The sequence below is a fragment of the Aquarana catesbeiana genome, linkage group LG01 (genome assembly GCF_042186555.1).
Source record: "Aquarana catesbeiana isolate 2022-GZ linkage group LG01, ASM4218655v1, whole genome shotgun sequence".
Lineage (NCBI taxonomy): Eukaryota > Metazoa > Chordata > Amphibia > Anura > Ranidae > Aquarana > Aquarana catesbeiana.
Window position 1 is genome coordinate 134,788,631 of NC_133324.1, and position 14,457 is coordinate 134,803,087.

Below are 14,457 nucleotides of genomic sequence, written 5' to 3' on the forward strand. Positions count from 1 at the left end.
TTCTCAGCTGTTCCATGGCCAGGTGTGTGTTATTCCCTCATTATTCAATTTACAAGGAGCAGATAAAAGGTCCAGAGTTCATTTCAAGTGTGCTATTTGCATTTGGAATCTGTTGCTGTCAACTCTCAATATGATATCCAAAGAGCTGTCACTATCAGTGAAGCAAGCCATCATTAGGCTGAAAAAACAAAACAAACCCATCAGAGAGATAGCAAAAAACATTAGGTGTGACCAAATCAACTGTTTGGAACATCCTTAAAAAGAAAGAACACACCGGTGAGCTCAGCAACACCAAAAGACCCGTAAGACCATGGAAAACAACTGTGGTGGATGACCGAAGAATTCTTTCCCTGGTGAAGAAAACACCCTTCACAACAGTTGGCCAGATCAAGAACACTCTCCAGGAGGTAGGTGTATGTGTGTCAAAGTCAACTATCAAGAGAAGACTTCACCAGAGAGTGAATACAGAGGGTTCACCACAAGATGTAAACCATTGGTGAGCCTCAAAAACAGGAAGGCCAGATTAGAGTTTGCCAAACAACATCTAAAAAAGCCTTCACAGTTCTGGAACAACATCCTATGGACAGATGAGACCAAGATCAACTTGTACCAGAGTGATGGGAAGAGAAGAGTATGGAGAAGGAAAGGAACTGCTCATGATCCAAAGCATACCACCTCATCAGTGAAGCATGGTGGTGGTAGTGTCATGGCGTGGGCATGTATTGCTGCCAATAGAACTGGTTCTCTTGTATTTATTGATGATGTGACTGCTGACAAAAGCAGCAGGATGAATTCTGAAGTGTTTCGGGCAATATTATCTGCTCATATTCAGCAAAATGCTTCAGAACTCATTGGACGCCGCTTCACAGTGCAGATTGACAATGCCCTGAAACATACTGCGAAAGTAACCAAAGAGTTTTTTAAGGGAAAGAAGTGGAATTTTATGCAATGGCAAAGTCAATCACCTGACCTGAATCCGCATGCATTTCACTTGCTGAAGACAAAATTGAAAGGTAAATGCCCCAAGAACAAGCAGGAACTGAAGACAGTTGCAGCAGAGGCCTGGCAGAGCATCACCGGAGATGAAACCCAGCATCTGGTGATGTCTGTGTGTTCCAGACTTCAGGCTGTAATTGACTGCAAGGGATTTGCAACCAAGTATTAAAAAGTGAAAGTTTGATGGATGATTGTTAATCTGTCCCATTACTTTTGGTCCCTTAAAAAGTGGGAGGCACATATACAAACTGTTGTAATTCCTACACCGTTCACCTGATTTGGATGTAAATACCCTCAGATTAAAGCTGAAAGTCTGCAGTTAAACACATCTTGTTTGTTTCATTTCAAATCCATTGTGGTGGTGTATAGAGCCAAAAAGATTAGAATTGTGTCGATGTCCCAATATTTATGGACCTGACTGTAAATCCTTTTCTCAACTACAGACTGACTTTGACATCCCATAGACATACCTATTTTACTATTTCCAACTCAGACATGCTATACATACTCAGATTGGTTCTCTGCTAAATCTTATTAAGACACCTGACCTGGAAAAACTTCTGAGACCCGGACCAGACAAAACTTACATCCACGTATTACTCTACTCTCATGACAGGCACTAACCCTAGGTTTCGGAGAGCTCAAGAGAGGTGGGCCTCATTTGATATTTCTTTTACAGAAGAGGATTGGTCTGCGTTCTGTGATATGTTCAAAACCTCTGTTATCTCCTCGAGGGAAAGGGTGATTCAACTAAAAATTTTTTTTTTTTTTTTTTATTCACACCTCACTCCTGCTAGACTGTATAAAATGGGACTATCCCCCTGTGCTGACTGCTTCCGTGGTTGCAGACAAACTGCTGATTTTCTCCACTGCTTTTGGACTTGTCCACTGGTACACAACTTCTGGGCTGACATAGGCTCCTTCATATCTTCTGCACTGGCTTTGCCAAATATCGTGCATCCTAAAAACTGTCTGCTGGGCATATTTGGTGACCTCGCTGTCCAGCCTCAGGCTCAAATACTACTTCACATCCTCTATTTCTATGCGAGGAAGTCCCTCCTGCTGACGTGGAAAGGGTCAGAGACCCCAACGCAGAATATGTGGCTGAAACTTGTCAATGATTCCCTGCCTCTATATAAACTTACCTTTGACATCCGTAAGAGGACCAAAGCATTCCAGAAAATATGGGGCAGATGGCTGGCTAGCCCACTGAACCTCTCCCCTGTACTACCATGAGAGGGGTTCACCTTGTGAGTGTTGTATTAAACAGGAACTTCTGTTATGCCCAGGATGTTTAAAAACCGTATTGCTTACTCCTCTGTTGAGGTTTATATCCACTGGTAGATGTAATATCTAGTTTATTTTTGCACACTGCCTGGATTTTCACCATATGCTGGATTAGGAGTATTCTGTTAATAGGCGTTGTAGTTTTTGTTTGTGCCTTTTGTTTTATGTCTATAAAACTGCAATAAAAATATCTTTAAAAAAAAAACAAAAAAAAAAACAAAAAAAAAAAACAGGGGGCGGTACGCCCTGGGTGCCACACATTGCCGAGGGGGGGGGGGGGGGGGTTTTCATCCCGGCAGGCCCGTCCTCCCCTCCTTTGGTCCTCCTCCAGAGGCCGCCTGAGGAGAGGGGCCCCGGACCGGCACACTCAGCACTTCTGGCCTCACTCCTCTGATATCACAGAGCTGGTGGATGTTGGAGACCTTGCACTCCTCCACCTTCCGTTTGGGGATGTCCCACAGATGCTCAATAGGATTTAGGTCTGGAGACATTCTTCGCTAGTCCTTCACGTTTACCCTCAACTTCTTTAGCAAGGCAGTGGTCGTCTTGGAGGTGTTTTTGGGGTCGTTATGTTGGAATACTTCCCTGCGTCCCAGTCTCCGAAGGGAGGGGATCATGCTCTGCTTCAGTATGTCACAGTACATGTTGGCATTCATGGTTAATGAACTGTAGCTCCCCAGTGCCAGCAGCACTCATGCAGCCCCAGACCATGAAACTCCCACCACAATGCTTGGCTGTAGGCAAGACACACTTGTCTTTGTACTCCAAACCTGGTTACTGTCACACACACTTGACCCCATCTGAACCAAATAAGTTTATCTTGGTCTCATCAGACCACAGGACATGATTCCAGTAATGCATGTCCTTAGTTTGCTTGTCTTCAGCAAACTGTTTGCAGGCTTTCTTGTGCATCATCTTTAGAAGAGGCTTCCTTCTGGGGTGACAGCCATGCGGACCAGTTTGATGCAGTGTACGGCGTATGGTCTGAGCAATGACAGGCTGACCCCTCACCCCTTCAACCTCTGCAGCAATGCTGGCAGCACTCATACATCTATTTCCCAAAGACAACCTCTGGATATGACGCTGAACACGTGCACTCAACTTCTTTGATCGACCATGGCGAGGCCTGTTCTGAGTGGAACCTGTCCTGTTAAAAACCGCTGTATGGTCTTGGCCACCATGCTGGAGCTCAGTTTAAGGGTCTTGGCAATCTTCTCATAGCCTAGGCCATCTTTATGTGGAGCAACAATTATTTTTTTCAGATCTTCAGATTTCTGTGCCATGCTGAACTTCCAGTGACCAGTATGAGAGAGTAAGAGCGAAATTTAACACACCTGCTCCCCATTCACACCTGAAAGCTTGTAACACTAACAAGTCATGTGACACTGGAGAAGGAAAATAGCTACAAATATTTACAAAAATGTGAGGGGTGTACTCATTTTTGTGAGATACTGTGTATATATACATATATATATATATATATATATATATATATATATACATACACACACACACACACACACACACACACACACATAGAGGTGGGGGGATCTTGGGTTCCCATACTTTTTTTCAAGGACTTGACCCCTGGTATGAATACTTTTTCAGGGCACTGTAAACACTGGTATTTTTATTATTATGCTTTTGTTCACCTTTTAATATGTTTGTGTAGTTTAAACGGGAGTGTTAAAATTACACTTTTAGTTTTACTTGGACTAAGATGAAGGAGAGGAAAAAAAATCTTTTCAAAGCACATCAACGCAAGTTTTTACTTACTTCTCTATGTGTGTTGAGCCGAGGCCCAGAGAAATATTTAGGAAGTTATGCCAAGATATCTCAGAGAAAAGCAGTGATAGGAGTGCCCTCTGCTGGTAGAGGTCAGTACAGGTTGTTACTCCCAGAGCCTGTAACATTTTCTCTGTTACTTTCCCAATGCCTGGAACCTGCAGCAAAGCACATCCGTCAGTAATACATTACAGAGAACTGGCAGCATTACACAGGATATCATAAACAGTAACTGATGATGAGCATGATACCGTCCAAGAAAGGATTTGTAAAAATATGCTGTGTTTTCTTATCAGAAGTGATAAACAATCTGGGTTTTATTAAGATGTCATTCTATGAAGAGTGTAAATGGGATGGGCTGCAAGGGAGGGATGTATAATAAGTGATAAATAACCTGTCATTACTTAATCTGTTATTATTCAGCTCACATTTAAGACATAACATATGATGAAGACTGCAAGTTGTGAAATTCTAGGTGAACTGCTGCAAGGGATCATGCCTATTTGTTATCTTCTCCCTTTTAAAGTGAACCTGACCTAGATTAAAATCCTAATTTCACAACAGCAGGGAAATCTTGAAAATCCCTATACTTTTCATGCAACATCAGTACCTGACCTCACAAATGGTCTTTTGGCTGAATTTACATCTGTGCAGTGTATTACGTATGTTATGTAGTGTGTCAATGTGCTTTGCATGAAGACAGCCCATTCGATCCCCTTAAAGCGGACCTTCAGTCATTTTTTTCAACTCTCCATCTATTAAATCTTCTGCCCTTGTTGTTTTAACTTTGGATAGTAAAACATTTTTTTCCTGCCAGTAAATACCTTATACAGCCCACTTCCTGTTTCTTGTCTGGTCATTAGCCTAGGCTTATGACATCATGCACAGCTCTCTCTCCTGAGAGTTAGCCAGGAAAGTAGGGGGTAAGTCATAAGAGGGCCAATGAGAGCTGCAGGGCTGCAGAGCTGGAAGTGTGTAAATCCAGAAAGTGAACAGACAGCAGCTTCAGCTGCCAACAGTTAAAAGGGCTGCAGCCAGATTTAGTGGAGGGAGATTTCTGCAGCATAATTTGGCAGAAGTACAGAATCACAATATATATAAAATAATAAGCGGTTGAAGGGAAGCTTCAGAATGGCAAACATGTTTTTATTACAAAATTAGGTGAGCAGACTGCAGTTCCTCTTTAATCCACTCATTCCTCTGAAAGGGCTCCCTAACTCACAAGAATGCACAAAAAAAAAAAAAAAAAAAAAGGTGCATGCACCTTTTTTAGTAATGCACAGAAACAATGCATGGTGATGGTCCCATACTGTATGTTAGCTACAATACCTGTATAATTCCCATAGATCCTAGGCTCAGGCATGGGGTCTCAACTTCTTTTAAATAGTCTTTCCCCTTCCTGGTGCTAAGCCTTACCCATGTAAGCTGACATATGCTAGAACTTCAGAGGGCAGAGGCTCTGACACTTGACAGTTGTTTGATGGGGCCACAGCTTACCCCTCTAGGGGGTGGGCCCTAATGTCAATTTAAAGCCGGGTCTGTTATTTATAGGGTTCCCTGGGACTGAATTGAAAAACTAAAGCTGGCTATATTCAGTACACTAGGATTGTACAATCTCGGTACATCTCCTTTTAAATTTACCAAAACTATGTAATGTAAGGACCCAAATAAGCCAGCTACTTGATCTGTATTTAATTAAAGAGACCCTTGCCCCACATAGCTGTTGGTAGATCTAAAGATAATTGTACATTCAGACTGTAATGTGAATGGCTGCCTTAACACAGGTACCTGCAGGGTTCACAAGGTGCTGCACTGAATATATTATAATCAGACTGCACAATGGGTGCATAGAAATCTATCAGCTTCCAGGTTTTATTGCCAAAGCTTCAATGAACAAGGTGAAGTCAGAAGCTGATTGGCTAACATGCACAGCTGCACCAGATTCTGAGTGCACCAGTTTCCGTAAAAATCCCCCAATGTCTTTTAGATTTACCAATAACTATAAAGTTTAAGAGCCTGTCTAAATGGGTTCAAATGAAAAGAATTATCTAGCTACACTTCCAAATTACACACTTTTGTTAAAGCTTAAAGAAATGTCACTTCAAAATCCAATTTCGGATTTTGTGTCTCAACTTAAAGTGGTAACTTCATTTAAAACCTGCATCCGCCCCCTTTCTAGGTCCTATACTAACTATTCTGTAAAGGAAAGATGTGTATATTTACTTAATCTAAGGGGGCCCCAGTCAAGCAACATGATCGGCTTCCAGCGCAAGCTTCAGGTGAGAGGAGGGACAGCTGAAAACAGATGCCCCCCCCCCATAGTAAGTCAAAGGGTGATGTCACCACCCATGCACTGCAGCCATTATTGGTGATCTAATCTTTTCCCTGAAGCCAGTCGCTGGGGAGACCAGACCGGAGCGCCTTTAGGTAAGTTTACACATCTTTCCTTTACAGGATAGTTAGTATAGGGCTTAGAATGGGGGTTGGCACAGGTTTAAGCTTAGATAGCATTAGCCCCAACTCCCAATTTAAGTACCTAGGGGTGGTGGTTACCTCTATGAATATTTAGATCCCAACTTACAGTCACTATTACATGTATTTAGGCATAAATGTTTCAGGTAGTATACATTTTCCCTCTGTGTATTGGGCAGGGTTAAAATGGTTTGGACTCCTTAGCTACTCTACGTACTCCATAAGGCTCCTGTATGGATCTCTGAAAAATAGTATAAACTAATTGATATTAATTTCGGGGCATTAATCTGGAAAAAAACAACAGGCTAGAATTAAACTGACTATACTTCAGTTACTGATAGACTTAGGTGGCCTAGCAGTTACTAATGCCAAGAAATTAGGATTTTTCCGTCATACTTACCTGTAAAATCCTTTTCTTGGAGTACATCACAGGACACAGAGCAACCATAATAATGACTATATGGGTTATACACCACCTACTGGTGGATATACAAAAAAAGAGATACAAAAAAAGAGAGAGGCACCCTGGGACTTTAAATTAGGTGGTCACAGTTAGCCATAGAGTAACAAGAGTAATAGCAGTATAAATGTTTATTAAAATTAATGTACATACATGGATAATATAGCATATTAGCTCAGCCAATGGATTTGCACATAATAAAGAGAATAATTAAAGTTGATACAAACGTTATAAAATGCAGTATATACAAATGTATGCATCAGAAAACCTGAGGCACGTTTCGCGAGATCATTGCTCGCTCATCAGGGGTGGATGCGGATGAGATGTATCTAAATAAACAAAAAGATGTGTCACAGTGGTAAAGGTAAGAACAATGGCAGAATGGGCCAGAGCAAAACGGCCCAATACTTACCAATGAACGAAACCAGAGTTTCCATCACTGAACCCCCAAATGGATGGCAGCAGCCAGAGTCTGGCACCGGAGCTGGGGGGGAGAAGACTTACACAGGTACACCCAGGGGGGACGCCAGGAGGCAGACATGGCATAAGTGAAGGTGAATGGTCCTATTGTCTCAGTATGTAGCTTGATAGATATCAGCTATAAACATAGATGTATACTGTATGTCTCAATGATTTGCAAAAATTTATTAAAATGAACATCAAGTTATATAATGTAATAATATTTTTGTATGAGAGCATGTATACTCTAGCATAAGTATATGTGTTAAGCTTTACCAAAAAAGCAGAGTAGACAAAAGTTGTACAGTTATTTGTATAGAAACATAAATGGACAAACCTGATCCAATAATGGAGCAGACATAGAGACCATGGGTAAAAAAGTAAATCCTGAAAAATTGTGTTTGTCTGAGAAAGAAAGAAGGAAAGGGTTGTGTGAAAAGCAGTGTTATAAAAGAACAAGAAAAAGTGCAGAGAATGCAGATGAAGCACCAGGTGAGTGCTGGGGGGGTGGGGAGAGTGTATTTACCTTGATATAGAAACAGCTGAACAGCAATGAAAATCTCTGTGGTGTGCATAGTATTGGTGAACGAAGGAAGTGAACTCAGCCATGTCTCACCCCTGACTTATATTCCCAAAGGGGGCCGGTCCGCCCCGCCCCCACCATGCAAGGATGGATTGGCGTGCCGATGCCCAGGGTGTCAGCTACCAATGGGAGTATGCATGCGCAGCAGATTCGGTCCATCCAAGATGACAAACTGCACTGCCACTGGGTGACAGCGCAAATGCGGAAGCCACCCAATGGGTGTAGGAGCATGGCGCCGATATGCCGGTGCCCCCCCCCCAAAAAAAAATCCGAGGGACAAGGGGGGGGGTTGGGGGTAGACAGCAGGAGAAAAGAATCTCCCTTAGCATATTGCAGCTCCCATCTCAAACAAAAACCGCCAACCGCCAGAGGAGACAGCAAAGGAAACAGAGGCCACAGAACACCACCACTGTAGGAGGCAAGGTCAAAGGCTAAAACATGTATATGAAATATATTTGTGAAAACAGTGGCTGGTGGTGATGGCAGGCCAGTTTTGGGGCTAAATGGGTGTCTTCCACCCGGGTTCAATAGAAGAAAAATAAAATGAATTGCTGTTCAGCTGTTTCCATATCAAGGTAAATCAAGGTAAATCTCCCCACCCCCCAAGCACTCACCCGGTGCTTCATCTACATTCCCTTCACTTTTTTGTTTCTTTTAAAACACTGCTTTTCACACAACCCTTTCCTTTTTTCTTTCCCAGACAAACACATTTTTTCAGTATTTACTTTTTTACCCATGGTCTCTATGTCTGCTCCATTATTGGATCAGGTTTGTCCATTTATGTTTCTATACAAATAACTGTACAACTTTTGTCTACTCTGCTTTTTTAGTAAAGCTTGACACATATACTTATGCTAGAGCATACATGCTCTCATACAAAAATATTATTACATTATATAACTTGATGTTAGTTTTACTAATTTTTGGCAAATCATTAAGACATATACATCTATGTTTACAGCTGATATCTATCAAGCTACATACTGAGACAATAGGACCATTCACCTTTACTTATGCCATGTCTGCCTCCTGGCGTCCCCCCTGGGGATACCTGCGTCCGTCTTCTCCCCCTCAGCTCCCGTGCCATACTCTGGCTGCTGCCGTCTATTTGAGGTTCAGCGATGGAAACTCTGGTTTCGTTCATTGGTAAGTATTGGGCCGTTTTGCTCTGGCCCATTCTGCCATTGTTCTTACATTTACCACTGTGACACATCCTTTTGTTTATTTAGATACATCTCATCCGCATCCACCCCTGATGAGCGAGCAATGATCTCGCGAAACGTGCCTCGGGTTTTCTGATGCGTGCATTTGTATATACTGCATTTTATAACGTTTGTATCAACTTTAATTATTCTCTTTATTATGTGCATATCCATTGGCCGAGCTAATATACTATATTATCCATGTATGTACATTAATTGTAATAAACATTTATACTGCTATTACTCTTGTTACTCAGTGCCTAACTGTGACCACCTCATTTAAAGTCCCAGGGCACCTCTCTCTCTTTTTTTGTATATGTATATAGGGATGGAGGTGCATCACTGGTGACTGCAGACCTTTTATTTTATTTTGCACCTACAGGTGGATGGACCCTGGCAGATAGTCAAACAGGAAGTCCACTCCTATATAACCCCTCCTACACAGGAAGGACCTCAGTTTTGTAGCAAAGCAATGAATATCCCAAAAAAGATGAGCGGGACCTCTGTGCCCTGTGATGTACTCCAAGAAAAGGATTTTAAAGGGAAGTATGATGGAAAAATCCTAATTTTTTTATCGTACATCACGGGACACAGAGCAACCATAATAATGACTATATGGGATATCCTAAAGCAATGCCCTTGAGGGGAGGGAGACACAATCACTGAAACTGCCACCTGAGAAGGACTCCTTCTGCCGCCCAAAACATACATAAACATGTGGCCAAAGCAGTATCCTCAGTGGCTTTGATATCTATCTGGTAAAATTCTGTGAATGTATGAACAAAAGACCATGTAATGGCCTTAAATCCTGAGCCACTGACACCTGATGGCGGATGGCCCAAGATGCCCCCACATACCTGGTATTGAGCGCTTTTACCAAAAAAGGGGTGGGGGACCTTGCCCTTTCCAGCCATAGGCTCAAATGATTAAACTGGCAAATCCAATCAAATTAGATAACTTGGATGCCTCCTGCCCATCCTGGGCTCTACTGGCAGCACAAACCAGGATTCCTGACCTATACCAACAAATCAAGTAATTCTGACCGCCAGAACTACCTCCAAAGTATGCAGTGATCTAACTCCTGCCAACTGAGGATCAGAAAGAAGGAAAGACATTGTCTTGATTTACGTGAAAACTAGACACCATTCTAGGCATGGATGAGGACGCAGCATCGCCTTATCATGATGTGAGACAAAGAACGGCTCCTTGCATGAAAGAGCCGGAAACTCTGACACGCCACTTAGTGAAGCGATAGCCAAAGAAGCCACTTTCCAAGATACAGGACCATCATAATTCCCCGATTGGTTCCAAAAGTGGCCTATGCAAGGATAGTCAAGTTCAAATTCAAGTCCCAAGGACACAAGAATGGCCTCACAGGTGGGACTGTCTACGTTACACACTGTATGAATTAAGGAGTAAGAAACAACAGCCCCTGGAGAAAAAAAAAAAATGTATAGGGACGAACCCTCACCGTTAATGGTACTAATGGCCAATCTCCTTTCCCCTACCGATTGGAGAAAGAGAAAATCTCCCACTCACATATTTCTGCAGGTGCCACTTCCTGGCTTCACCCCAGGCAAAAAAATATTTCCAAGTCCTGTAATTGAAGTTCCCCGAAGCTGGCTTCCAGGGGCTCAACAGTGCTGAGATACAGGACTAAAGACCATTAGGTCCCGCTGGACTGGGAATGTCCCAGGAGCGACCCCCGCAAGACTTGCTATGTCAGTGTACCAAGCCCTCCTGGGCTAATTCGGCTAACATTATTATCAGTGTTACCCCCTTCTGGATTCTTCGCAAAAGATGTGGCAGAAGTCGAAACAGAGGGAAAGAGTCAAATAAGGGAGAACTGGTCCCTAAGGTGTTACCAGTGCATCTACCCCTATTGCCAGTGAGACCCTCGTCCCGGACACAACCTGTCCCAACCTGTTGTAGAACTTGGAATCTAGTAGATTCCCCTGCCGAGTTCCCCCTGTCACTATTCTATACCTGTAATATACACGGACAATAGAGACAGCACTTGTGCTGTCCCAGACAAAATGTGGTTCACCCTCCTGAGCCACATGACTCCCGATGCTGCCCTGGTTGATATATATGCCCCATCAGAGGCTTTTCCGGATGAACCTACAACTGGTTTGTACCATAATCCAGAGCAAGGTGTACTGGCCAAAAGCTCCAAGATATTTATGGGCAGTATATTGTCTTGTGGAGACCAAGTCCACTGAACTGTAGCCACCCTCAAACCAAACGGAGAAACCAACCTCAGTGGTTATTATCTTCCAATACCTGAAAGGAAGAATTCCACCTTTCTAGATTCCGAACTATTAACCACCAAATCTTAGCTGTGCAACACCCCGAGAACAGAGCCCTTCGGCAATCCAATGCCTGGATCTTCAAGTTTCCGACAGAGAATGATCCTTTACCAAGACCTGGAGTAGGAACGTGCTTTGACTTAGATACAGCTTCCTACTGCAAAATGTATCGAAGGAAAATCTGGACCAACTGCTACCTGAGCAAAGGTTATTGAGATATACTGAGATTGACCCCCCTGCATCCTTAGCAAGTCCAGCACTGGAGCTAGGAGCTTTGTGAACCTCAGAAGCTGTGGCCAGCCCGAAGGCTGGCCAAAAAAAAGAAAACAGATGACTTTCCACTCAATTACAGAATCTTTGATGAGACTGGAAACTACCCAGCACATGAAGCTGTGTGTTTCCTGATGATTATGGGCCCTGTAAACGATCTCTTGCAGAGAGGTCATCACTGAACAGACCAAGCTTATCTGAAACAGAAGGATGCCCAGCGGATTGAGATCTTAAGATAGACCTCATGTCCCTATTCAGTTTTGAAGCTGCTACCATCTAATTGTTTTACAATAATGAGCCCATAACTTTTGCTCCAAGACCCAAACGCAAGGCCAAGACTGACCTGATTAAGGAAGGAGCGAACCACCTCAGAGACTGCTCCAAAATATTATGGTCTGAGATACTCTCAAACACAGCAACCTCAGATGCCTTTCTCACTTAGGAGGGAAACCTGAGCAGTCTCCTATTCAAGTACTAACCAGACTTGATCCGAGATCAGGCGCCACAGTGACTCAGATCACCCTGTGGCCATCTGTCCAACAGGAGACGTGAACATTGCCAGATCACTGAACCTGAGGGCAGTGTACCTGCCTCACCCCTCTATGTCGTTTAGCTAGTCTAACAGATATATAAAGTGACTGTATTAGACTAACTAATACGCAGTTTCACAAGGATGCAGGCCTAGACAATGTTGGTCTACTGCTATACAACCCCGTAGGTATACAAGTATGCAGGTACCCAGGTATGCAAACATGCAGGTATACAAGTATCCTTGCCATTCATGCATCTATGTATGCAGCCTAAGGCAATAAGCACATATGTATGTATGCCTAGACAAATAAGCACATAGGTATTTAGTACTAGGCAAAAAAACAGATATGTATGTAGTCCTAGGAAAAATAAGCACATATGTATACAGTTTAATGCAACTAAACAAATATGTATACAGTATAATGCAACTAAGCATATACGTATGCAGTACAAATGAAAACATGCCAGCATGCCTTTAAGCAATATGCATTTATGGAGGCATGTGTCTATGGAAGCATTTAGGTATGTGCTTAAGCAAATATGCGTTTAGGCAAAACACGAAAGCGCGTGTCCATGCAAACACACACTTACGCAATATGTGCCCATGGAGACCTGCATTTACGGAATAAGCAAGCATGCTTTTATCAAACGCGTTTATGCAACATGTATTACGCAACACAAATCTATGCAAACATATGTCTATGTCACATGCATACACACTTATGCCCACACGTCTATACAAACATAAGCTTATAAAAACCTGTGATTACGCAACACGCGTCCACGCAGACACGCCGTCGCGGCCACCCTTGGGGGGGCTGCATGCCAGGCGCCACCCGCTTGTCGGGTGCGGGGGCCAGGGCCCTCTGCGAACATGTGTCTATGCAGGCTTGTGTTCTATGCAAGTAAGCAAACATGTATACTATGCTGTACATGCTCACCACACCTGGGCCCATACTAGTTATAGTCAGGATTAGCCAAGTACATAGGCATCCAATGCAATCTCTATGCGGTTTCAACAGCCTAAGGCCTTTTCCACACCTGTGCGACCAATCCTGCAACCTGGGACTGCAAAGTCGCCTGACAAGTTGCATCCCATGATTACCAATGAGTACCCTTCACATCCATGCATCTTTAAGTCGCAGCACCCTCAAAGCAGTCCCTGCATCACTCCGGTCTGGTTTTAGCAAAAAAAAAAAAAAAAGACTAAAAATTAAAAAAAAAAATTTTTTTTTACATAGTTCCAAAATTTACTGACAGAAACTAAGTAATTTTTCTCCTTGTATCCTTAGATGCAGACAAGCAAAGAAAGTATTTCCACCGCTCAGGCTGACACTGACCCAGGTGTAAGTAGAAGTTTCAGAGCAGAAGAGCTCCAGGTGCTGGCTGAATGCTAGGCAAAGCAGGCTTGAATGGAGGAGAAGATTTGGATGCCGCACACCGGATGTAGTCAAAAAACTTCACTTTATTGAAAAAATGGGATCATCAAAATAACAAGACTGTCATGCAGAAAGTACAGGTAAGCTGACGCGTTTCGCACTCAGGGCTGAGTGCTTACTCATAGCTATGAGTAAGCACTCAGCCCTGAGTGCAAAACGCGTCAGCTTACCTGTACTTTCTGCATGACAGTCTTGTTATTTTGATGATCCCATTTTTTCAATAAAGTGAAGTTTTTTGACTACATCCGGTGTGCGGCATCCAAATCTTCTCCTCCATTCAAGCCTAATTTTTCTCCTTCACTGACGTGGCGGCACTGATAGGATGAACTGGTGGGGATTGATGAGGTAGCACTTATGGGCACTGATGATGCGGCACTTATGTGCACAGATGAGGAGGCACTAATATGCCCCACTTATGGGCACTGATAGGTGGCACTGATGAGCACCGATAGGTGGCACTGATGGGCACTGTTAGGTGACACTAATAGGCGACGCTGGTGGGCAGTGATAGGCGGCACAGATAGGCAGCACTGATGGGCATTGATCGACAGCAGTGATGGGCATCGTTGGGCAGCACTGAAAGCCAGCACTGACTGGCACTGATTGGTGGCACTTGTGGGCAGTGGTGGGCACTGATTGCTGCCACTGGTGGGCACCGATTGCT

The 14,457-nt window shown here is 43.3% G+C and overlaps 1 protein-coding gene across 2 annotated transcripts in view; it reads right to left on the bottom strand.

Annotated features, from left to right (window-relative positions):
• The window catches only part of POLK (DNA polymerase kappa), a 160,769-nt gene that overhangs the window by 36,768 nt on the left and 109,544 nt on the right, over positions 1–14,457 (bottom strand). For both annotated transcript variants that reach the window (XM_073624048.1, XM_073624045.1), the window contains exon 9: positions 4,060–4,226. In XM_073624048.1, coding sequence (XP_073480149.1) covers positions 4,060–4,226 — 167 coding nt within the window. The remainder of the gene's footprint in view (positions 1–4,059; positions 4,227–14,457) is intronic.